General features: G+C 39.1%; 1 protein-coding gene across 2 annotated transcripts in view; it reads right to left on the reverse strand.

Moving 5' to 3' along the window:
- Nucleotides 1-20,580, reverse strand: part of MAP3K21 (mitogen-activated protein kinase kinase kinase 21) — a 47,362-nt gene extending 26,782 nt beyond the window's left edge. For both annotated transcript variants that reach the window (XM_026669441.2, XM_026669440.2), the window contains exon 1: nucleotides 18,536-20,580. In XM_026669441.2, coding sequence (XP_026525226.2) covers nucleotides 18,536-19,340 — 805 coding nt within the window. In that variant the 5' untranslated portion in view covers nucleotides 19,341-20,580. The remainder of the gene's footprint in view (nucleotides 1-18,535) is intronic.
- Nucleotides 20,581-24,916: the final 4,336 nt, after the last annotated feature.

Below are 24,916 nucleotides of genomic sequence, written 5' to 3' on the forward strand. Positions count from 1 at the left end.
AATACTAAATACTAAAAATCAAATAGACAATCCCATAAGAGCCTATAACAGAATAGAGGGGGGAAAGGGTGATTTTTCAAAAATAATGGAACGGTTATGGATGGATATTCAAAAGATGCAGCAGAAGGAGATAAAGGGCAGGATAGAAGGAGCAATTAACCTGTGCAAAAATGCTAAAAAGAACATATAGGATTTCAAAAGAGAAACATAAAGGAATAACCAAAAAATCAATAAATGATGAAATTCTAAAAAGACTGAGATGATCGATAGAAAGACAATATCCTGCAATATAGTAACTATATTGAAAACCAATAGAAATAAGTGGTATGTTTAAATTGGGGAAATAGTAGGACATATATAGATATATAATAAAATTTATTATAACCATAAATATATTACGATTAGGAGGTGATAGATTAGGACTAAGTATATCTAAATGTATTATTATGCTTAAAAGGATGCAAAAAATCATATTGGAAAAGTATAGTTTTCAAGGACTATAAATTCAGGGGATTTAGAGATATAATTTTGGGATTGATTAAATCTCATTGATAATTGGTTTTATTGGTGTTTATAGAAAATTGAGATATTGAAAATGTGGTGGAATACTGAGTGATACCTATAATATTAAAATATTAGTGACTTAATAGGGGTTAATAAGTATAGTGTATGAAATATTATTGATGTTTATATATGTTTTTGGAGGAAGTGATAAAAAAATCATAAAGAGAGAATAGCATTGTTTAAAGATAATGAGGTAAATATAGAAGAACCCCAACAAATGGGATAAATAAAGAACTATAATTGAGAAAATTGTGGAATATTTATTGATATATAAAATAATATATTATAATTATAATGAGCACATTAAGGTCAGAAGTTGGAAGGTAATTGTATTATTACTGTGAGCACTGTGTGAAAAAATATGTTAACCCAGTCATTGCACTGCCCACAAAAAATGCTGGTTGTTAAAGGAAAAACTGCAAATAAAACATGTAGAAAAAGAAAAGAAAAGAAAAAAGCAAGCTTCCATTTCCTCTGCAGTCTCCAGGCATCTTAACATCTGTTCCACTTCCCAAAATATGGAACGGATTTGATTAAGCAGGGTGAAAAGAAGAGAAAGGCATCATTTCAAAAAGTGCTGCAGTTTGCTTGATTGTAATTCAACCTTACATCAAGCTTATTAACCTTTTAGATATTTAAATTTATAAAATCAGCATAAAAATATATTTAGGCTGTACTTGTGTAAGTTCCATTGAACTCAATGAGTTTAAAATCTATTTAACACCTAAATGTATGACAATCTATTTAACACCTGAGTGTATGACACTGCACCTTTCTAAATATTAACAAGTTTTAAATCTTACCAGTTTTAAATTCTATCAGTTTTACATCTTGCCATAATAATTGGTTTATCCAAAGAGAAGACTTCAGATGTCTGAAGGTGTATATTGTTCCTAGAAATTCATTTTAGGAAAATGAATTATTATCCAATAATACAATGATTGGTAATCACCACCCCCAGTACTAAAAATGCAGCATGCAAAGTACAAAATACAAATTGATATGCTCACTGTGGAAGTATCCCCTCTGACCAGCTAAAAGAGATCTTGTATTATTGGGGGAGGTGGAAACAGGGCTTGGTATTTTTCCTGCTGTTTTTTAATGTCAACATGAAGTTCTTGCTCCAGGTTATTTACTGGTTCAGGGTGTGGCATCATTGTTGCTTTTCTTTATTCCCTATTCGCCCATTTTTCATCAGTCATCCACGTATAATCTTATATCTATAAGCAAAATGTTCTTCACTCACAAGGAATATCAGATCTTCAATCCTCTGTATAAATAAGGCCAAACATCTGGCTTCCCAATGCTACAGTATACTGAGGATACCCAACTATAACAGTGGTGGGATTCAAATAATTTAACAACTGGTTCTCTGCCCTAATGATTTCTTCCAACAACCAGTTCACCAAGCTGCTCAGAAAGTTAACAACTGGTTCTCCCAAAATGGTACGAACTGGCTGAATCCCACCACTGACTATACATTACCATTCTGGGGCAGATGGGAAATGCGGTTATTGTCCAGTCCCAATACCTGGAAACTGCCTGGATGGAACAAAATAAGCTAAAACTGAATCTGAGTAACAGTTCTTGTTCATCCATCAAGAACAGAATGGGGCCAATCTGGCACACTGTCAGGAGTTGGCAAAATTTGAGACTGAAATGAGCTATATCCAGCCAGAAAAAAAAAAATCTCACAATGGAAGAAGCAGTTGGCCAGCAGCTTGCAATATGCCTGATTCTTCTATACTTAAACTCAGTTCTCCTTCCATCCTGGACTCAGAGCAGAGCTGCTATTAAAGATTTGCAGAAGTCATGTTCACCATGCATGTAGGAAAGGATCTCACATTGCATCCTCTACCTTTGTTCCTCACCGTGTAAATAAAGTGGGAAATTTCTTAAATGTCTTATTATAAGGGATACACATTAAATGTGCTTATGGAAATACATTACACTGCACTCCCATGTGCAACTCAGTTTTTTCCACTAGGTACGTACACATAACACAGAGAAACATGGAATCTTTAGAAGTCCAATACTGTATAGTTCAATGGTGTAAACTCAAACTTGTATTAAGTGACCATATAGTAATGTTTTTTATTAGTTGTTCTTCGTCCTGTTTTAGTCTTAAAACATATCGCCATGATTCATGCTTCCCTCGGTTCGTCCTTACAAGCAAAACAATTTTACACTATTGTCAGTATGTTGGATTATTAGGGTTTTGCAGATCATTCTGCTTCAAAATAGTACCATGCTTCATTAGTCTTGAGTCAGAAGGATAGTCACTTTCTACTAAATTTAATTTGTAGACATCAGCCCCTAGCCATCTATGAGGATTAGTTCCTACTAAGCATACCAGATAAACCAAAATACCCATATTTGAGTTCCACTTGATGACAAATATTATTGGATGAAAACCTGATTTGATAAGATAAAAAGTGAACTCAAGTGAAAAGCCATATTTTTTTCCTGATTCCACTTAAGCAGATTCCCCCCCAAGTATACTAATAGTATTTGAATCTAATTCTAAACAGCAGTCAGGTTAGAAGAAAGTCATCTATAAAAACTGACTCATGCCAGACTCCGCAAAGTTGGGAATTCTGTTTTTCAAAATCAGAAGCACAAAGCTCAGGAAGGGTGCAGTGCACTTTCCTTTAAGATGAGTCTTAAGCTAATTTCTAACAGGAAATTAAATAATTTGGTCAAAGTAATTTGGGAACAGTGAAATTTCCAATATTTTAAAAATGAATATTTACTTATTGCAGATGCATGTACTTCCTAGGTGGGGTACAGGAAACTGTATTTTGGTTTGCAAGATAGTCTTTGGTTCAGGCATCTCAGTTTGTATAGAATAGCATGAGGATGCTTGGGTTAAAATGAGTTTCATTGTGCTTTTGGCATATTGACCAAAATGTGATCACTAGTATCACACCATTATAGCTACCAGGAAATGCTGCATGTAACATGGGTAAGTCTGATAACCTAATTACCTTTTCCCCATTTTACAATAAAGTGTTACATGATTGAATTAAAGTCATAATGGATATATTTATGGCCCCAATTGGCAAAACTAAATATAAGCTTTTTCTTCCCCCACCCATTCACCTATTTTTGCTTCTACTTCCTTACTTTTTCCCAACTGATATTATTCTTTATTTTTATAATAGTATTTACTATTATTTATTTCTATCATTTATTTGTAATAGTAGTACATTATCACATCATTACAGCTTTGAAATGGAATGCTTTCATATGGGCATTGCCAAGGAAAATAAATAATCTGAAATGCTAAATTAACTAAAACTTCAACCTTCCCCATGAACAATGAAGTAATATTTTGGCTGTTAGAATTCAGGAAGCTTTTGTATTTCAGTCAATCGTTTGGCCTATTCCATTTATTGATATATAAATGTATTCATTTGTAGTTATCTCCCACCCTTCCTTCAAGTGTGCAAGTTGGCATACAGAACACTTCCGCCTACTATAGTATTTACACCATAACAGTCCAGTGAAATATGTTGGATTGATAGAGTGACTGGCCCAAAGTCATGCACAGAACTGTATTTAAGAGCTAGAATGCAGGTCTCTCCAGAGCCAATCTATTTCATAATCACTCCACCATACTGGCTTTCATTTGCATACAACCTTTGATTAATCAGAGAACAGCTAATTCTGCTCCTTATCAATTGATAAGTGTAGACATTTCTGTTCTTCTCCACTGCATAAATATACACCCATGAAACCAGAAAACCAAGATATAGCTTTATTAGCAGAACTTTCTTCCAACTTTCTCTCAAGCTTATTTTATTGATTAACTGTAATTATAACCTGTCCCAATTCCAATGAATTTGGGGGATGTGCATGAATAAAAACAAAACTGTACAATCAACAAAATTCAAAGCTTGAATCAGTAGACATGATTAGCCCTGTCAATAAAACCATCAAAATCCATGTATCTTTGGGGAGGGGGTCCTAACAAGACCCCCCCTCAAATGACAGTACTGATGGGTAAATTCATTTATGACATATTCCATTGCTGTGAAGTGTGTCACAATTACGCACTCTTAGCAATACAGAATATTATTGGTCTCTTTCAAACTACCAAGTGCAGTCTATGTTACATTTAAAACATTTACAGTTTCAATACACAAATTTACTGTTTAACTTTTCCTGGTTCTGCTAAAGTAGGATTTTCCTACTTTTGCTGATGGATAACATTGGATTCCATTCCTTCCATATCATAAAGGTAACTAGATAACTGTGGAGGAAGCATAAAAGATAAACAGCTCACAAAAGAGAAGTAAGGTAGAAAGTGCTTGAATACTGTATGCCATTTAAAATATTGTAAATATTAGAAATATTTTTAAAATAATAAGTACATGAGTAGTGTAAATCTTCAGAAGGGACAATGTAGAAAACACCTCTGTTTTTGTTGGCTTTCCTTCAAACCTCTATTTTGTTCACATCTAGACTTAACAAAAATTGCCAATAATTTCCACCCAAATATTAACTCAAGCTACGGCTTACACTTAAACGCTATTCCTCACTGAAGCCATGTTTACCACCATTTAAAATCTACAACTGTCAAATAAAGCTAATCCTATTTTAAAAGCACGTGCCAATTAAAGAGGGTGTGTTTAACCACCACTCACATCACAGTATAATAGCTCTTCTGGAACATGCCTAGTCATATTTTTAGAAATCTACCTAATCTTTATTAAGGTTTGCTATGGAACATCAGGTAGGTGTGGGTTAGAAATACTCAGAGCAAGTTGTTAAAATTAGAAAAAATACCTTCATTTGGTTGGATTCATGACATAAAACAATGGATTTTGGTAAATCAAAGTCTTTTGCTATTAAATCACAGGGGGGGGAAAAGCATCTATGTGTCTCTGTATTTTAAGTAATTCCTTAGGTATATGAGCTACCCTCTTCATAGAAAAAGCATCCAAACTTAGTAATTTAGCATACTTTGTTAGTAAAGTATAAGTTACAACTAACTCATGTCCCACTGGTCAATATCAACTGACACAATAGGTGGCACTCCTATTTTGTGCCTTTGATTAAAGCAAGGCTTGATGGCTGTATTACAAGTTGACTCCCTGAAAAGTTAGGTTATTAACAATAGCCTTATACAAAATGTTTCCAAGTTGTTTCATTTCTTGAATAACAAGTTACAGAACCCAAGCCATGACTGCTGCAATGTTTTGGAGGAAGCAAAGAGAAGGCTGGCTTATCAGGTTTGAGTTAAAAGCACACCTGCAAAAGCAAACATTTCATTAGCAGTGAAAAGAACAAAGTAAAGCTGTTCTGCAAATATTGGCACGTCTGCCACTGATTGAATGGAAGCTCCCAAATTAGCTAAGGAAAGAGCCCCTCACCTACACACTTCGGAGCTCTGTTATCAGAATATGTGTTTGATTTCCCAGCAAACTCCGAGGGGCTTATAAAGACAGAAAACATAATTCTAAAAAGAAGCATTATTTATATTAACATTTATTTTGTAAGATATTTATGGTACATTTGGAACTTAAGACCAGCAAGGCTGGCCTACTGTAAAAACTTTATTGCAGAAAGAAATCGGTTACAGAACTTTCTTTCTTTCTTTCTCTCCCCCTTTTTTATCCCTCCCTTCCTTCCTTCCTTCCTTCCTTCCTTCCTTCCTTCCTTCCTAAAATTTATTTGTCCCCCATCTTACCATAGGCCATCCATCTTACCATCTTACTGGGCAGCTTACAGTAATAAAAATATGTCTATACCTATACAATTAAAACATCATTAAAATCAAACACTACAACCTAAGGGCACGTGAGGAGGACAGGGCGGAGTGGTAGGGAGGTGGGATCCGTTGTTACTCAATCAACCACCTCCACTGTGCTGTTCCCCCATTGGGGGCCCAGGCCAACTGGCAGAGTCAGGTCTTTAGGCCCTTATGAAAGGATAGGAGGGTTGGGGCCAATCTCACATTGTGAGGCCACTCCTCCTGGACCCTGCCAGACAGAATAATAAGACAGACAGAATTTGCAACATGCCTCCTCTGCCAGGACTAATGGGATAGGCCAATCCCAGTGGAATGAAAGGGTCCCTCATGTACCCTGGCCCCATGCCATAAAGGACTTTAAAGGTGATCACCAACACCTTGAATTGCATCTGGAAGAAGACAAGCAATGGATGCAGCTCGCAGAGTGGTGGTGTTAAAAGGGCCATTCTTGGGGCCTCCAAAATTGCCTGTGCCACTGCTCTCTGTACTAGCTGTATATCTTCCACATGCTCTTCAAGGGCAGTTTATTGTTTTAAAATAAATTCAACAATAAACTTATTTTCCTTTATTGGAAAGCTTAGAAGATGTTTAGAATGAGATAGCTGTCAACTTTTTTTTATTCAGAAAATGTAAAATGATAGACACATATAATACGGGCTTGTCCCACCACTGACCCATTTTAGATTAATATCCATGAATCTGTTAATATTGTTTGGGGAAGAAAGTATTTAAATATATCAGCATAGTGTTGAATTATATACCAGAAATTGGGAATTTACCAATGCATGAAAAACTTTGATTTATCAAGCAAAGAATACAGCAAAACAAAAGCAACCTATTAATGATTCAGTCTTGTACTGAAGTCACTGCTTATGAATTGGCTGTTTATCAATGTAATGGAAAGATTGATCAACATGACTCCATGTTTCATCTTCTTAATGTATTAATTTATTCATTAAATTTATGTTCTGCCCATTTCACTCTGAAAAGTGACTCTGGGAAACTTATTATTTTCTGCAATTTAAGTCAATGTTAACTATTGAAAAATTGTCTGGACTAGTTCCCAAGTTTTCTTGGCAACATTTTAGAAGTGGTTTTCCCTTGCCTACCTTTTAGGGTTGAGAGACGACTGGCCCAAGGCCACCCTGCTGGCCTTGAGCCTAAAGCAGGACTAGAACTTACAATCTTCAAATTTCTAGCCTGGTATCTTAACAATTACACCAAATTGGTTTGCTTATTACTCCATGTGGTCTATGTTTAATGTTGTGTTTAAAAACAGAATTGTCTTCTGTACATCTGATAACATTTTTTTCCCCTTTGATTTCTGTTTCTCTTACTGTTTGTTTCAGTTTCTTGCATACAGACATATCTTGGTATTCAACTACTTTAAAACACATTGAATTTAGTACTCGACAGTTTGATGAGAAAATTTTGTCTTGGTACTCATCGTTTGTTTGGTACTCAACATGCAGGCTAGAATTGGTTGGTGTCTGTTTCCTTGTAATTTTCTACCCTTTCTAGCCAAAACAAAGGGTCACATGTTAGTCACTTGGCCTCTCTTGCCTGTGCACATTCCCTTGTGGTCTTCTTAGCTTCTGAGGTCATTTTATGTATTTTTGTGCTTTTTCTCTCATCAGTATAGGTAAAGTGAAGTTTTTATTTTATTTAATCTAAGTATTTATTAATTGTTAGGTTTATTTCTCATGTAAAGTAATGATATATGATCCTATCTTTTTACATATTGCATTAAAATGTGCATTGTTTTTTGTTTGGGAATGCATTCAATCTATTTATATTATTCCTTATGGGAAAAATTTATTTGGTACTTATTGCACCTCCTGGAACCAATTAATGATGATTATCAAGGTATCACTATATTTTCTTTCTTTTACATTTTTGTATCTTAAAGTCAGTGAAATCTTAAATTTGCAAGATGTCAGTTAAAAACTCAAACAAAACAGACTAAGTTTTACTTATGTAGCCTAGGGAAATCGGGGAATAATAGATGTAGTCAGTCCTACTACAGCCATATTATGTTTTTGTTTTTTAAGTTGGCGACAGTGGCTGCATGTGTTTGTAGATGGTACTCCAAAGTGTTGTGCAGAGAGGTTTTTGAAGAATTTGGATTGTAGAGATTGGTATGTGGAAGTGGAAGAGTGTGTAGAGAGAAAGGCAAGAAAAAGACAAGCTTGATAAACTAACTGTGAGGCTGAAATTTGTTGAGTGAAGAAACTGATAGGCCAAGAGCTGGTAGAGTGGAATGGTCAGAAAGTGACAGTTGGAAGATAATGGACACTGCAAATGGAGCTGAGCTGGACATCCTGGAGTGAGGAGGAGTGCTGGAGGAGTAATACCTCCTTAAAAATCCTTGGTTGGACTTCCGGTTTGAGTTTCTTTGGCGACGGACCAAAATTCGCGATCGTGCGCTGTTTTGATCCGTGCTCGCCGCTGGAGCGCCACGAGCCGGCTGGATTTGGGGCTAAGCCATCCCGTAGAGGTGAAGGGGGGGAGACTGCCAGCAGGGTCGAGGAGAGCCGCATCTCTCCTCCTCAGCTGGCCATTACTCCCTTTCCCGAAGGTGGTGGCAGCGGTGGTCAGAAATGGCCACTTCAAAGAAGAACTCGACCGGAAAATAATATGCAGGAGGAAGATAAGAAGAGAAAGTTTTGGTTGACCAGGTTAAACTGAAAAAGCAACAACGTAAGGTCCCCTGAAAAAGGGGAGGGAGAAAAAGAGGGGGAAGAAGGAAAGGAAAAGAAGTTATAAAAGACAGAAACAAGATATAGAGAAACAGGGAAAATGTATAAAGATTGAAAGTATAAGCCTATTTAGAGAAAATGGGTGAAAATTTAATTGAAAAAGGGATTCTGCAAAGGTACATAAGGCAGTATTGTTATATTAGAAATAGAAATAATTTTAGAAAATATGAAACAATGTATGATTAAAATGATGGATAAAATACTTATTGTAATGCAGTGGAATATTTGTTAATAAATAAATGAAATAAAATGAATGAGAGAATGAAATTAGTAAAGGATGGCAACATTTTAATTATCAATGATTTATAAAAATATAAGTGAAGAGAAATATGGAAAAAAAAGAATTAATTATGGAAAGTTTATAAGTGTTCACAAGGAAGTATGATATTCAATTGAAAAGAAATGTTAAAGATGTTAAGATTCTAACTAATATTAATGATAGAATTGAATTGGAATGGAATGAGTGCTTTATTTACTATTGTTTTATATTTATATAAAATATTCATATTTTATATTTATATTTATATAAAACAATACAGAAGCCTGATGATGGCAGATGAGATTCTGCCGAAACATTGCTACAACTTTAAAAGCACAACTACAATGACGTGGGAAAATACCCGAACAAAGCTGAATACCATACATGTAAGTACCCGCGAAAACTTAAGATATATACATATACATAGGACATAGTGTGTATTTTAAGAATGTACCAAACAGAATTCGATTGAAAGTTGTGTACTATATTGAATGTTATAATTTTAAAGGCATAAATTGAAGTTTAAATAAGAGTTGAATGGATAAAATTAAAAGATATCAAGGTGTCATACTTCAATTAGTAACTACAGGGGAAAATTTGTTTAATGAGAAAAGATAATATGAAATTGAAACAGGACAGACAAAAGTATAAATATAATGATTGGAAAGACATTGAAATTTAGAAAAAGATATATAATTGAATTTAGATATGAGATAATTAAAAATAAAGTTGAGAAAACCAAGGGAGGGGAAAAATTATGGAGAAAATGTTAAAATAGTAATAAGATATGGAATAGAACACAAAGATGAATATGAAATTGAGTTTGTGTCTGTATCAAGAAGTGATAACCCGGGACCATGCTATTCTCAAAAAAAAAAAATGTTTTATTTGTATTATGTTTTTGTGAAAACCCAAATAAAATTTATATTAAAAAAGAAAAACCTTGGTCAAGCTGGCCCAGCTGGTAGCACTTTGTAAGGGCCCCTTTCCAGGGTTACAGGAGAAGATGGTCAACAGTTTTGAAGGTGAAAGACAGCTTTATCTCCAATGGCAGATAAAACGGTAGAACCATCTTCTAGAAGGGAAACTCTGATTTCAAACCTCCACTACCTTGTGGCTATATCTATTATTGGAAAAAGCTTCAGGAGTCAACCTCAAGGCAAAATCCGGAGCCTGGTTGCTTGAATAAAGCAGCATCATGAAAATTGCTCCTTCTTTGGAAATACTGAAGATTACACTTGCAGCATCTCCAGATTACTAAATATTCTAGCCATGCTGTTTAAAGAAATACACGTTCCCTTATGCATAATGTTTGGATGTGCTTCTCTTAACCTTTGGAATAAAAGGTTTGGTTGATACGTTATTGAATTTTCATTTTAATGTGGTCAAAATAAAACAAATAAATAGATTTTACAGTTTCTCTTTTTTCGGTGCATATGACAATGAGATGTACAAAAAGAATAAAATGTATTATTTACTTTTATACGGAAGCACAAGTAGTCCAATCACAATAGAGTCCAAGTTTTCCATTGCTAAGCAATGACAGTTGTTGTGAGTTTTGTCCCATTTTATGATCACTTTTGCCACAATAGTTAAGCAAACTGTTGCAGTCATTAAGTGAATCATGTGGCTGTTAAGAGAATGTGGCTTCCCCCATTGACTTTGCTTGCTGGGAAGTTTGCAAATGGTGATCACATGACCCAGGGAAAGTCATAAATACATGCCAGTTGTCAAGTGATTTTAATCATGTGACCATAGGGATGATGCAACGGTTGTAAGTGTGAAATTGGTCATACATCATTTTTTTTCAGTGCCTTTGTAACTTCAGATGGTCACTAAACGAATGGTTGTATGTCAAGGGATACCTGTATTCCACCTAAGGTCCAGAGGATAAGCATCCTTATTGTTACAGCAGTATCCTCTTCTGTAATATTCAGTCTTTTTTCTTTCTTTATAGTAATTCATTTTAAATTGAAACTATATTTATTAGTTTGACTTATATGCTGCTTTAAGTGCTGCATTCCAATTTAATAATAATTACTTGGAAAAGCAGGAGAACTTGTATTTCATGTCCAGACAAAATGGAAGAACATCATGTTCTTCCGTATGAACCACCTAATATTTAAAATTTCAAAGGTTGACTTCATAGAAATTGCCAATTTAATTTTCATTTCTTGAGAACTTTTTATAATATGTCTATTGCTTTGTATCAATCAGGCTAGCTTATACTTGACAATTGAGAAGACATGGTCCTTCCTGTTGTTGATTTCGTTTGGGTTGTTTGTTAAGCAAAGGCTAACCAAAACAGACAAGTTATATTCACACAGTTTAAAATCCTATTTGGTGATTGTGATGATGATTGTCCTAGCACATCGTGACAGAAATGTTTTCTGACATCCATGATTAATTGAATTGGGGCTGGTTCACCTCCTAATGGTTTAACAACTACATTTTTGTTTTGTTACTAAATAAAATGACTTGCCACACAATTGTTTAATGAACTCTTGATGTGAAAAAAGAAATGAGAATTTATAACACTGGCATGTATTGCCTAAAAACTAAACCTATATTTCTGAGATGTGATTACTACGTACTAAGATTGCTTAGAAAATATGTGTATTCTTTTTATGAAAAGAATAATTTAAACAAATATTTCTGGAAATAATTTAAATCATTACATTTGAGACTTCTTGACAATGGTTTGAAATGAGAAATTAGCAAAATAGCAATACAGCTCATTTGAAAGGTATCTACTGAACTTCTAGAAGTCTTTTATCAAGCTTTCCCCTAAACTAGTGCCCTCTGAATACATCAGACTGAGAAGGATACCCTGTTTCTCCAACAATACGAGGCATCCCCCAATAGGAAGTCCAAGCATGTTTTATAGGCATGAAATGAAATTAAGCCCCTCCCCCCAAATTAAGGCCTATATTAAAACATGCGAAATGGGGGGAAAATGGTGGGGGGCTTGCTGTTAGGAAGTACTTTTGTTGCACACCCGGATATGGTGCTGCCTGCGTTGACCCTGATACAAAGTGCCCCACCCACGCCGAGGTCAACATCCAAGCCGTCACCGCCCGCCCTAAGATGCAAGGGGGGGGGGGGGAATTAAGTCATCCCTGAAAAGACGGCCAAGCCGTTTTTTTCTGGGCTCAAAAAAAAAAAAAAAAAGAAAAGAAAAGACCCGGCCTTATTATATGAGAAACATGGTACTTTACTCATAATTAACTCTTATTAGTTAACCAACTATACAAAGTGTACAAATACAGGTAAATTCAGACTTAACCAGCAATGGCCCAGGCTAGCACTGATAACAACATTTAAGAATTTGACAGCTTTCTCCCTATTTTTTAAATTAAAGCCCACCATGACATAATAAGCAGATGATCATTGCGATAATCTTTATTCAGTTCTGGCAAAGACCGAAATAGTCTTTCTTCTTTATAAAAAGTGCAGTAGAGTAGTATAACATTATAAATTCATAATATATACAAATAGTATTTGTGTTAACTGGACAGCATTTAAACATTCTCCCAATGGTACCACAGAAAAAAAAATTGGGGTTAATTTTGCCAACAAAGAATTCTTGTATATGTTGGCATTCAACAGAGAATTTAAAAAACCTAACTGAGAAACAGGTATGAACAAGATAAAATACTAGCTTCACTAATGTTGCCTAATTTATTTCTGTGGATTTTGAATTTGGTTCTTGCATACTCTGATTGTATCCCCTCTCCCCTGCCCCTTAATCTGACGGATTTTAAGAGAGTCTAGAACACTTATGGACTGAATATTCCCCAAAGCAAGAGAGAGAACAAATAATCACATATATAAACAAACCTCTGGAAGACAGGAAATCAGTATAAAATAGTCCTCCATCATAATATTTTTTCCTTTGTTTCTCTGCTAATTCATTAGAATTATTTCAACTTCCTCCCTTCAGGTTTTCTCTGCTGTTAATATTTTAAAATCTCTGTCAGTAGTAGGCCAAAGGAATCTGGAGAACCCTGCCAGTAACAAAATTCCAAAAGACACATCTTCTTTCTTGTACACATATCTTTATGCACAAGAAAAACAAGAATAATGTGATGTTCTCAAGAACCTGTCAATTTTTGTGCACAGGGTAGAAAAAATATCATGTTTGTGTCACAGTTACTAATTAATCCATAATATAAAAAGTTTGCCAAGTTTCAGCATAGGTACTTGATTTGAAAATAAAAACAAACTACTGAATACAGGTGGTTGAATGCTTCCGTTCGCGACCAATTTGGGTGACGAGCAAAGGTTTTTACCTCTGGTCGTGAATGGGTGCTCGGGTGGTGATCAAACACAGGTGCGGTGATTTGCTGTTCTGCACCAATTTCCCCTTCTGTGCTGCACCATTTTTCCCCCCCCGCACATGTGCTTCCCGGGATGTCAAAATCGGGTGACGACCGAATTCTTGTAACAGATTATGGTCGTCATCTGAGATTCCATTGTATTCTGTTTTAGGCTGTTGCAGACGTTTGTTGATTACAAGGATTTTATACACGTAGGTCCTTAAACTGGAACTTGTTCCTATCCAATAATAGAATTCTGTAATTTATGACTATAAGCAGGATAATCTCTTGCAACACCTCATGACTCAACCCAATACAAAGCACATCTCCTCTTAATAGAAACACATACATTTCCTTTCAAAAGATGATTAAAAAACAAAAGTTACATGTAATTACTAAAGCAGCATTTATTTATTTATTCTATTTATATTCCATCTTTTCTTCAGGAGCTGAAGATGCTCTACAACAGGGGTATCAAACACAAGGTCCACTGGTGGATCTGGCTCATGGGGTGCTTAGATCTGGCCCACAGGGTCACTGTGGAAACAGCACAGATGCCTCTGCCAGCAAAAATGGAGCTCGGGAGGGAGCTCCCGAGCTCCGTTTTTGCTGGCAGAGGGTTTCAGGAGACCATTGCAGCCAAAAACAGAGCTCAGGAGCTCATTTTCACTGGCAGAGCGCTTGGGCCACTATAGGCACCCCAAACATGAGTGACATTGAGCTGGCCATGCCCAAACCAACCCCAAGTTCAAACACAACCCTGATGCGGCCCTCAATGAAATCTAGTTTGACACCCCTGCTCTACAACACTATTTCTCAGTTTCAGCAATTTTAGGATGTATTGATTTCAACTTCCAGAATTCTCCAGCCAACAACACATATTAAGGTTGCTGAGTTTGACAAACATTAATTTACATAATATTCAAGTATTTCTCCCCCACAACAACAATCCTGTGATGTAGATTGGACTCAAAGAGAGTGGCCAGACTAAAGCCACACAGTAAGTTTCAGGGCTGTGCGATAGGCTTTTAACCATTACCACCTCCCACACTTGCTATGGTAGCAGACTTTGCACCACAAAACTTAACAGCCTTCATACACCTAACTTTGAATAACATCATAACAAAGGGAAGCATCATGGGGACACAGCAGGGGAAAAAATGCTTTGAGATCCTATTTGTGCCCTATTAATGAGCAACTGAGGATATAGCCCACAACCCTTTCTTCCAGCTATTTAAATAGTCATTTAGAAGGAACTCCTAGAACTACGGAGAATGGTTGTGGAAGCGGGCTCAATGTTACTGTGAATATTTGATTCTGTTAATGTGGTCTAAATCAGTAAAACCTAGTTTTGGTCTTCTTATATGGTCAGTTTCCTGATCTGGACAACCTTAAAGCTCTGACAACAACCTTGCACCATGAAGCGTTCAATGGAGAAGCATCTGCATTACTCCACACACTAACTCTTATAATGCTTTTCAGGAAATTAAGAACCACAGAGGCTGCAGGATTGATTTCAACTTTTCAGAGTGAAGTTTCAAACAAACGGTGTAGGTTTTGATTAAACTTTTAGTAGATTGTGATAGCTCTAATACGTTTCATTGAATATACTCCAGCTCTCCAGATGGTCTCTTTTAGAATTCCCATAATTGCATTATATTTAGACATATTTTACTCATGGGCTATGGCGGCGGGGGTAATCCTGTTGAAAATACATATAATATGTATTTGTTAGATTTGTACCCTGCCTTTTTTCCAGGAGTTCAAGGTGGTGTACACTCTATTTTCTCCTATTCAGCAATATCCTTAGGAAACCACAATCGTGTCCAATTGACAAGTGACATCATTATGCAAATGCTGCAGCTTACATATTTGTGTCAGATGCCAGGTTTCAAGTTGCATTCAGAGGTCTGACAAAGGTATGCAAGTCATGTCATACACAGGATGACATAGTTGCACATGTTTTGCCAATTGCTACCCCTCCCTTGCTCCTATTTTTTTCTCCAACCAACTATGGGCTAGGTTTGACTAAGACAGAACTACTGATTGAAGAGACCCAAGTCATAGGTGAGCTTCCATTGCTAAGAGTAAACTTCAGCCCAAGCCCAAAACCTTAACCACTATGCCATACAGGTTCTCTTCTAAAGCCTACTTTAAAGGGATTTCCTAACTTTCTGTTTCAATCATCTATTTTGCAATGGATGCACCTAATCGAAGCAAATGAAATATATTTGGTCATTGTTAGTTACACGTATTGTTAGTTACATTGATTTTGAAAGGAAAGCTGTTTTGGCACAAATATGGGTGGGCTTGGTATATCAGTTGATGTCTTCTTCAAAAAACCTATGGTTTTTCCTGAGCAAACATAATAGCTGTGCATCATAGGAACATGCACGTTAGGGAGTTAGGGATGCTGCAATAAGATGGCATCCCTGATGGAAATGTCATCTTCCTGGTATTGTGGGGCCACTCTGTGAACTCTAGGAAAGGTGTAGCCTCTTTAAGGAGGTACCCTATGTTGCATGAATGCATTCACATTCCTTCTAAAGCATATTCTCCACTTTGGTTCTAAATAGCTGCATATTGCTAATGTTTATGAATGAATGACATTATGAACTATAACGCAGGTCTATATAAATATGCAAACAGAGCTAAATACTAATTCTTACTAATCAACAAACGCACTACAGTATAGATTTTAACCGCTTTATAATTTCTACAGGAGCAGGCTACCATGTCTTCCTGCTTTTCTAAAATTGGGACTATACATGTAATAATAATCACAAGAGATTTCTATATTGATAGCTATGAATTGGATCCAGTGATCTGCTCTAAGATAAAATGTAGTTTGTCCGATTGTGATTTATTATGTTATATAAGGCCAACCAACTATGTTTTATATAAGGCTGAACCTAAATTTTAATTCAACTCAGTACAGTATAAGCAGAAAATTCTTGAATCCCAATTTTTCATATTGGCTGATCGGCAATATAGGTTTTGTTAATCAATACAGTTTGCTTTTCTGTCTGCATCTTATCTGTCAAAATCTGACCCTTCTAGAGAAGAGTTAACAGGCATGAGCTGAACTAATGAACTGTAAACTGCCCAGAAGCACTTAATAAGCTGGGCAGTGCCTGGATCAGGACTATGCCATCCACTCATGGTTATGATTGTTTTAATGCCAACAATTGCAAGATCCTTTGGCTGGGCAGGTAGTAGAACCTAGATGACCTTGTCTATGATGGAAACTAAATAAATCCAAGCTTATAGTCACCCACAAATTCTATGGCTCCTGGCTGGGGGCGGGGGGTAGTTGGAAAAAACGAAGGAGCCAATGGCACATGCCTTCCAACATGCCAACAAGAATAACTACAAGAATACATTCACTAGAAATTGAGTTTGACTGAAGAGCATATTTTATTTTTAATCCAAATTACAGATTAGGAATAAAACAATAGAGACAACATAGTTTCAATTACTTATTGCAGAAAAAGTGCATATTTGTTTTGTTTCTTTCCTATATCCTATTATTGTCTTCATTTCTGCACTTTGCATTCATTTATGTGAGAAAACCAGCTATGAGGTAGGTGCTACAGCTTCCCATCACAAATGTTTCTTGTCTCTTGTGAAAAAAAGAATCTCATGAGTTGAACTTCACCTATGGAACTGGTACACATACAATAACTTTTATGAAAACCTAGAAATGTATATAGTAACGTAAACCAAAGATGGCAGTATATAATTTTAGAAGTATTTTGGGATCATGGATGCAAACATTATTATATGGAAAAATAAAAAAAAATGTTGGGCAAGGGGGTGACTTTAAAATGAAAATAATTCATTTTTAAACCTTGGTAGCTTTGCTGGCTGAGGAATTCTAAGTCACAAGTCTAAAGTTGCCAAGGTTGGAAATTCCATTACAGAAACTGAAGAACAATCAATGTTAAAAAAAAAAAACTCTCTATAGCATCACAAACTAAGAAGTACTTTAGGCCACTCTCCTTCACTGCCTTGCAGGTAAACTTTCAAACTGTTTCATCACTGAAACAAAAATGATTCCAAACAATATATGTTGGAAAATATACTAAAATAAACTTCCTTTTATGTATTATTTTCCGATGTCAAGAAATGGGATCTTTTTCATAAAGAACATCATAGGTGTTGCTAACATATTGTATCAAATCAGTAATTCTAATTATCACCCTATCTAATTATCACCCTATTAAATTTTCTATGCTTAAAAATTGGGTTAAATGCCTTAAGTTAATATTGGCGAAAAGAATGAAAAGATTGCACAGTAAACTATCGTTGCTTTCTTCTAAAAAGATGAAATAAAAATACCAATTTGCTGAGTTAGATAGCATCACTACTTTATCCAGCTAATAATTACAACTCAAGCAACACATTAAAAATTACATAACAACATTACAGTCTGATTCTATTTATGACTATTAAAAATTACATGCTCTTGGGACTGGCTCCTTAAGATTTCTCTTTTAAAAACTTATAAGAAAAGCCAAGATTTCATAGAAGAGACATCTTCCAGTCTCCCTGTTGCATATGAGTCATGAGAAGACTTCCATTTTTCCAAGAAACCAAACACAACTAAGTATTGAAACACTTACGTATAACTATTGTTGTTACCAAAAAGGACAAAAGACTTGATGCAATTTGGTGGAATGAACTTCTACGTATCTGATAACTGAAAAATCAATCCTTAATGTATAAAATGATAAGCACCTTAAATAGCCCTTTTGCAATGCAAAGTTTATAAATAAAACTTTTCACAGTTCTGTTCATCATTATAATATAGAAACGTGGAAAAGTATGCATAAATTGTCCTTTTTTTAAAAAAAAAACTGTTCCAAGTACTTACTGTTACTTGACTTGAGGTCTCTGTGAAGGATGGGAACGATGGCTTCTTCATGTAAGTAAAGCATCCCACGAGCAATTTGTACTGCCCAGTTGACTAATATATGAGGAGGGATGCGATGGCCCCAGTGGCTCCCACTAGTGGTGGGGAAAGTACCTGACAAAGCTCTATTGAGGGGTCCTCCCCTGGCAAATTCCATAACTAGACAGAGGTTGGGTTCCTGCAAACTTACGCCGTGAAGTTCAATGATATTTGGATGTTTCAACATGGAAAAGAACTTTGCTTCCTGCCTCACACTCTCTGCTGTGGCCATGATGTCCTCATCTGGATCCTGCCGGGCTGCTTTCACTGCAACTTCTTGGCCTTTCCATATAGCTCTATAAACTTTACCAAAGCCTCCAACTCCAATAATCTCTTGTAGTTCCAGATGCTGGAAGTCAATCTCTGCTAGAGAACCCATATGGTCTTTGTGATCTACAGGTTGCCCATCACCTGTGGCCAGGTTTTGGGTTTGATGCCCAGTCTTCTCCAACAATCCTAACTGGGGATGTTGGTAACAGCCTGGCTGGTAAGTCACGTAGTTTGCTGGGAAGATGCCAAGACGGCGATGGATTTTACCTGCCCACCACCCATCATCTCCAGACACGGCTGCGTCTTTAGACAAAACTTCCACCATTTCCCCTCGACGCAAACTCAGTTCATCTTCTCCAGTGGCTTCATAGTCATACAACACGGTCCACAGTGGGCAAGAGTTGGTACTGGCCCCCAAACTCCCTTCAGCTGTTCCCTCAGAGCGCAGCAAAGCCATGGTCAAGGTGCAGGGACTAACCACATCAGCTGCCGCCTCAGCATTTGAGAACAATTATCAAAGTTGACCCAAAGGTGCTTTTTCAAGAGGCAACTGGACTTTCTGGTTTTGCTTTGAAGAAGTTTCGCTTCTCATCCAAGAAGCTTCTTCGGCTCTTCATTCACGAAGTTGTTACGGAAGGTAACTTTTCCCGATTTCAGGCAGGCATAAAAGTGCTAGGAAAGGAGTGAAACCAAGCAAAAAGAAAAGAGACCCCTGGTTAGGCAAGGGAGGGGGGATTGGAGTCGAAATCACAGCAACTGGTTCAGACATTGGGAGCGCACAGGCTTAAAAGGCAAGAAGCTGAGTTATGAAAGTGATGAGAGAGAGAGGCAGGAGAAGACAAGGTGACTCCGAGGGAAAGAGTGAAGGAGTCAGAGAAGGAAAAGCACAATCCAGACGTATATTAGAGCGCAAGGGAAAGGACCGACGGCAAAGCAGGAAGTGATCAATGGGATTCAAGGCAAAGGAAGTTTGTGCGGCGTGATTGACACGGAGCCAGGAGAAAAATCCAGGGGCCACAACGGCCCGAAAGAACAAGAAAACAAGCAAGGGGAAATTAAAGCGGAGATTAAAAATGGGGGGGGGGAATGCAATGAGGGAAGCGGGAGGAGGGGAGGGAAGAGCGGGGGAGGGAAGAAGCAGGAGGAAATCACAGCGGCGATTGCAAAGGGGAGCAGTCCGAGGGGGCCCAGGTGAGAGAGAAGGGAGGAGACGGGCGATGGGAGAAGCCACAGGTAAAGCGCTGGCGGAGCCGAGAGGGTGGTGGGGAAAACGGAGACCGCGGGCGATCCGAAGCGGCCTCAGCGGCGAAAGGCAACGCCGCCGCCCACACCCCCGCCGCCCACACCGCCGATCGAGCGCTTCTCCCGGGTCTTCTCAGCAAACCCTCCTGCCGCCGAGAGCAGCTCCCCGAACCAACTTTACTGGCCGGTCCGGATTGGACGGCCGGGAGCACGTGACTGCCGAGGCCAGGCTCCGGGTGCGGGTCAAAGAGTGAAGTCGTGCAGGTGCGTGCCTGGCTGTGGTCGTGGGGAGTGCGGGGGGCGGGGGTTGTTTCCCCCTCCCCCTTCTCCCCCCACCGTCACGGATGGCGCCAGTGCCAAGCACCAAACTCCCCCCGGGCGCCCTCGGGAAAGGAAGGGCCGTCGGCAGAAGCAGAGACGCGGCAAGGCGGAAGGGGCGGTGGCCAGGCTGTTGCAACTTGTTGCGCGCTTTTAGCCACGCGCGCTCCTTTACAAAGGGAAAGGCCGGGTGGCGATGAATGAGGCGGCGGGGCTTTTGCTTGGGAAAACCGTGGGGATAGTATTGTTTTTAAGCCTTGAGCCAATGCCAGGTTTCCTTTGTTATATCAGCCGCTAGGCACTCTTGGAAGGACGGTTACTCGTTCTGTAACTCCTATGCAGCTGCTCTTCCCCAAACATTAGGGGACTGGAGACTAAGGCATACGAAGAACGGTTGCAGGGACTGGGCATGGCTAGTCTAGTGAAGAGAAGGACCAGGGGAGACATGATAGCAGTCTTCCAGTGTTTGAGGGGCTGCCACAGGGAGGAAGGGCTCAAGCTAGCTAAAGCCAAGCAAGGCATAATGGATGGAAACTGAACAAGGAGTGATTTAACCTGGAAATAAGGAGAAACTTTCTGACCGGGAGAACAATCAACCAATGGAACAGCTTGCCCTCGGAAGTTGTGAGAACGCCATCACTTGAGACTTTCAAGAAGAGATTGGACTGCCATTTGTCAGAAATGGTGTAGGGCAGTGGTTCCCAAACTTTTTCAGCCCACCACCCCCTTGGTGCTACAAACTCATCCTCGGTGGCCCAGGGGTGGGATTCAAATTTCTGTGGGCGTGGCCTAATTTGAGGGCATGGCTTGCTGGCCACGTGACTGGGTGGGTGTGGCTTGCTGGTCACGTGATGGTAGGTTTGGCTTGGTGGCTGCGTGTGGCTTGCTGGTCACATGACCCGGTAGGTGTGGTTTGGTGGTCATGTGACTGGGTGGGCATGGCCAGGTGACTGGCAAACCAAATACAAGTAGTCTTCACTTAATGGCCGGTTGTTTAGCAAGTCTTCTAATTTATGACTGGCCTCCCCAGAGCTACTTGACCTGTTTTTGGAGTTTTGACAGCCATGCACACACATACACACACACTCCCTTCCAACCCTGCTGGAGCAGGTCATTGGATTAGAATCGGCAAAGCATCTCTGATTAGATTCTAGTAGTGAATAGAATCTAATCAGAGATGCTTTGCCGATTCTTGTTGATTTGTTTTATTTTTATTTCTTTATTTTATTTTTATTTTATGTTGCTGAATTGCATTGACATGTGTGTCCCTTCTTGTGCACAATCCAGAAGCTTTTGTGATTCTTTGCAGCAAAAATTACCGACCTCTGGCTTTGCTCGACTTTTCAAACATGCTGCTACTGCTACATTCTAGGTGCTGGCCCCGCAGGTCCACCCCATTGAGCCCGCTGCACCAGAGGGACCTGCCCAAGTCTGAGCGAAGCGGTGCACCAAGTCAATGGGGTGAGCCTGAGAGAGGGAAAGAGAGAGAGAGAAAAGAAAGAAAGAAAGAAAGAGAAGGAAGGAAAGAAAGAGAAAAGGGAAAGAAAGAAAAAGGGACAGACAAAGAAAGAGGAGGAGATGGAAGGAAGGGACAGAAAGAAAAAGAAATAAAGAAGGAGGGAGGGAGGAGAAAGATAATGAGATATCTATTCTAGTCCAATCACCTGCTCCAGCAGGGTTAGAGGGGAGTGTGTGTTTGTGTGTGCTCTTTGTAATTTACCAGTACATTTTGGTTTTGCCTTCTTCAGAATTGGCACTGTAATACATTGGGAAAAAGTAATTTTTTAGGGTGGAGATCTGGTCCAATGGATCCTGTTTAAAGCCTCAACAAAATGTGAGAGCTTCCGGATAGTCTTGACCATGTTTTGTCCACAAAACCTTTAATAGAAGCCAAAGAGGTTTCAATGTGCTGGCAAAGATGTTTCAATGTGGAAAAGGGCCTCAGTCTAAACTAGGTCTCACTTCAATCTGATGCATTAGGTCTCTCTCTCTCTCTCTCTCTCTCTCTCTTCCTCCCTCCCAGACTGGCTTTGCTCTACTTTCCCGATGTGCCTGCGGGGCCGGCGTTTTGAACATGGATGGATGGATGGATGGATAAAGAGAGAGACAGAGAGAGACAGGTAGGTAGGTAGATATATTGGTAGATAGGTAGGTAGGTAGGCAGGCAGGCAGGAAGACAGACAAACAGACCTTTTAGATAGATGTATGGGTGGGTAGGTAGGTAGGTAGGTAGGTAGGTAGATAGATAATTAGGTGGATGGATGGATCTTTATTGGTAGGTAGATAGGTAGGTAGGTAGACAGAAAGACAGGCAGGTAGGTAGGTAGGCAGGAAGGCAGACAGACCTTTTGGATGTATGTATGTATGGATAGACAGACAGACAGAGAGAATTCGACAGCGGCGGCACTTTGGGAAAGTAAAGCAAAGCTGCCACCACCACATTTGAAGCACCGGCTCCGGAGCGGTGCAACAGTCAATGGGGTAAGCCTGCAGTGCCAGCGCCTCAAACGCCCCCCTGCTGCCTTTTAGTGCCCCTCTGATGGCCCCCTTGGGGGTGCTAAGAGACAGCAGGGGGGCGTTCGAGGTGCCGGCAATACAGGCTCACCCCATTGACTGTTGCACCGGTGAGCCTGCAGAGCCGGCGCGTCGAACGCAGCAGTGGCGTGTTGCAAAAGTAGAGCAAAGCTGCCTGCCCTGGGCCTCCTCAACCCTGCCCTGCTCCAGGAAGGAGGGAACAGCACCGCCCTCTACAACGTGAGTGCCCCGGGAGGGGGGGCAGCTTGGGAGGTTGTTCTCTGGCGGGAGGGCAGCCTGTGAACTTGCTGTCAGGCACGGCAACTACAAAGAGGGGCTGGCTTGGCTGAGTGGGATCCTAGATATTGGGCATGTGGTCTAAGCTTTCTCTGCCTCCCCCTAGGTGATCCACAGATGCCATTGACTGTTGCACTGGAGTGGTGCATCGGAGCTTCCGCATTCGAGGTGTCGGCTCTGGAGCAGTGCAACAGTCAATGGGGTGACCCTGCAGGGCTGGTGCCTCAAATGCCTCCCTGCTGCCTCTTAGTGCCCCCCCCTGCTGGCCCCCTTGCCTCTTAGCACCCCCTAAGGCATCCCACCGCCCCCCAGGGGGCGGTACCACTCACTTTGGGAACCACTGGTGTAGGGTCTCCCACTTGGATGGGGGGTTGAACTAGATGACCTGTAAGGTCCCTTCCAACTCTGATTATCTGTTATCTGTAAACATCTTTAAAAAGTTGTATCAGATGGGTCTGCATCTGGAATATCCTGCATGATGCTTACAGGCATCAATTTGCCCATTGACACTTGCCAGGATCTTTGACCTGCATTTTGAATATACTCCTGCCTGTGTCCAGCAACTCTCAAAAAAGTTTAAGGTCCCCTGCTCTGAATCTTGATGAACTGCAGTACCCAGCATTTTCACCACTGATCATCCTGGCTGAAATTCTTGAAATGGTCTTTTAGCAACCCTTTAAAAAAAAAAGCCAATGGTCTCCCACTCCTTGGACTAGAACTCGTCATAATATACTGTACTGTAAAAAAAAAAGTCTTGTACTTTCACAATACCTCTGAATTGACACAGTGCAAATTGTGAGCTGTAGTAAAAATTGTGAGCTATATATAGTAATCATACAACAAACAAGGAATGCTTATTTTCTGCAATCATGTACATTCCAGGTTTTTTTCCCCCTTCTGGGCTCAATGGGGGCTTAAAATGAGCACAGGGCCACAACCAAGTAAATGTATATAGTAACAGTACTAACAATCATTAGGCAGAGTAGCCATTTTAGATTATTTATGTTGAGAATTAGGGAAGTACCCAACCGTCTACATGGACAATGCAGAACTGACTCTAGCTCTTAAGTCAATCACCTGAATTTAAAACGTTATATATCTGCACTAGTCTAAAGTAAGATTCCACTATCAGTCCAGTGTGATATTGCAATCTCAGATGTGTCAGTTCTGGGAAGGTGCTTATTCCCAGGTAAGTAGGAAATGACTGGGTGTTTAGTGTACTCTGTTTCCAGGAAAATGCAGTTGGATTAGGATTTTGAAATGTAGAGTATATTCTGGCTACCAGGCAAATTTGCTAGGGCTGTGATCTGGAAGAAACTATGTAATCTCTGTCCTTCCTGTCCATGTAGCCATTTAAATGTTAGTAACCTCTCTTGTTGGTCAATTTATATTCTTTGAAGGCCAAATTTCATACATTGGCAGAGAAAACTGTAAATAGTGCCAGCTACAACGGTTCATTGATAGCTATTATTTTGAAGTTTCTTGTTTCGGCTGGGTCTTACTAAGGAACTTTATCGCACCCAATATTAATAAAGGTACCAGATAGCATTGTCAATCAGTGTTTAAGGAGGGAGAAATAAGCCCACAATTATGTTTAAATATCATTTAGCCCTCTGCGCAAGATAGAATTATCTTCATGGTATCATGTCTGGATATTTATAC

The sequence above is a fragment of the Notechis scutatus genome, chromosome 1 (assembly GCF_049901735.1).
Source record: "Notechis scutatus isolate UNSWTSFEM ecotype Mainland chromosome 1, rNotScu1.2, whole genome shotgun sequence".
NCBI lineage: Eukaryota > Metazoa > Chordata > Lepidosauria > Squamata > Elapidae > Notechis > Notechis scutatus.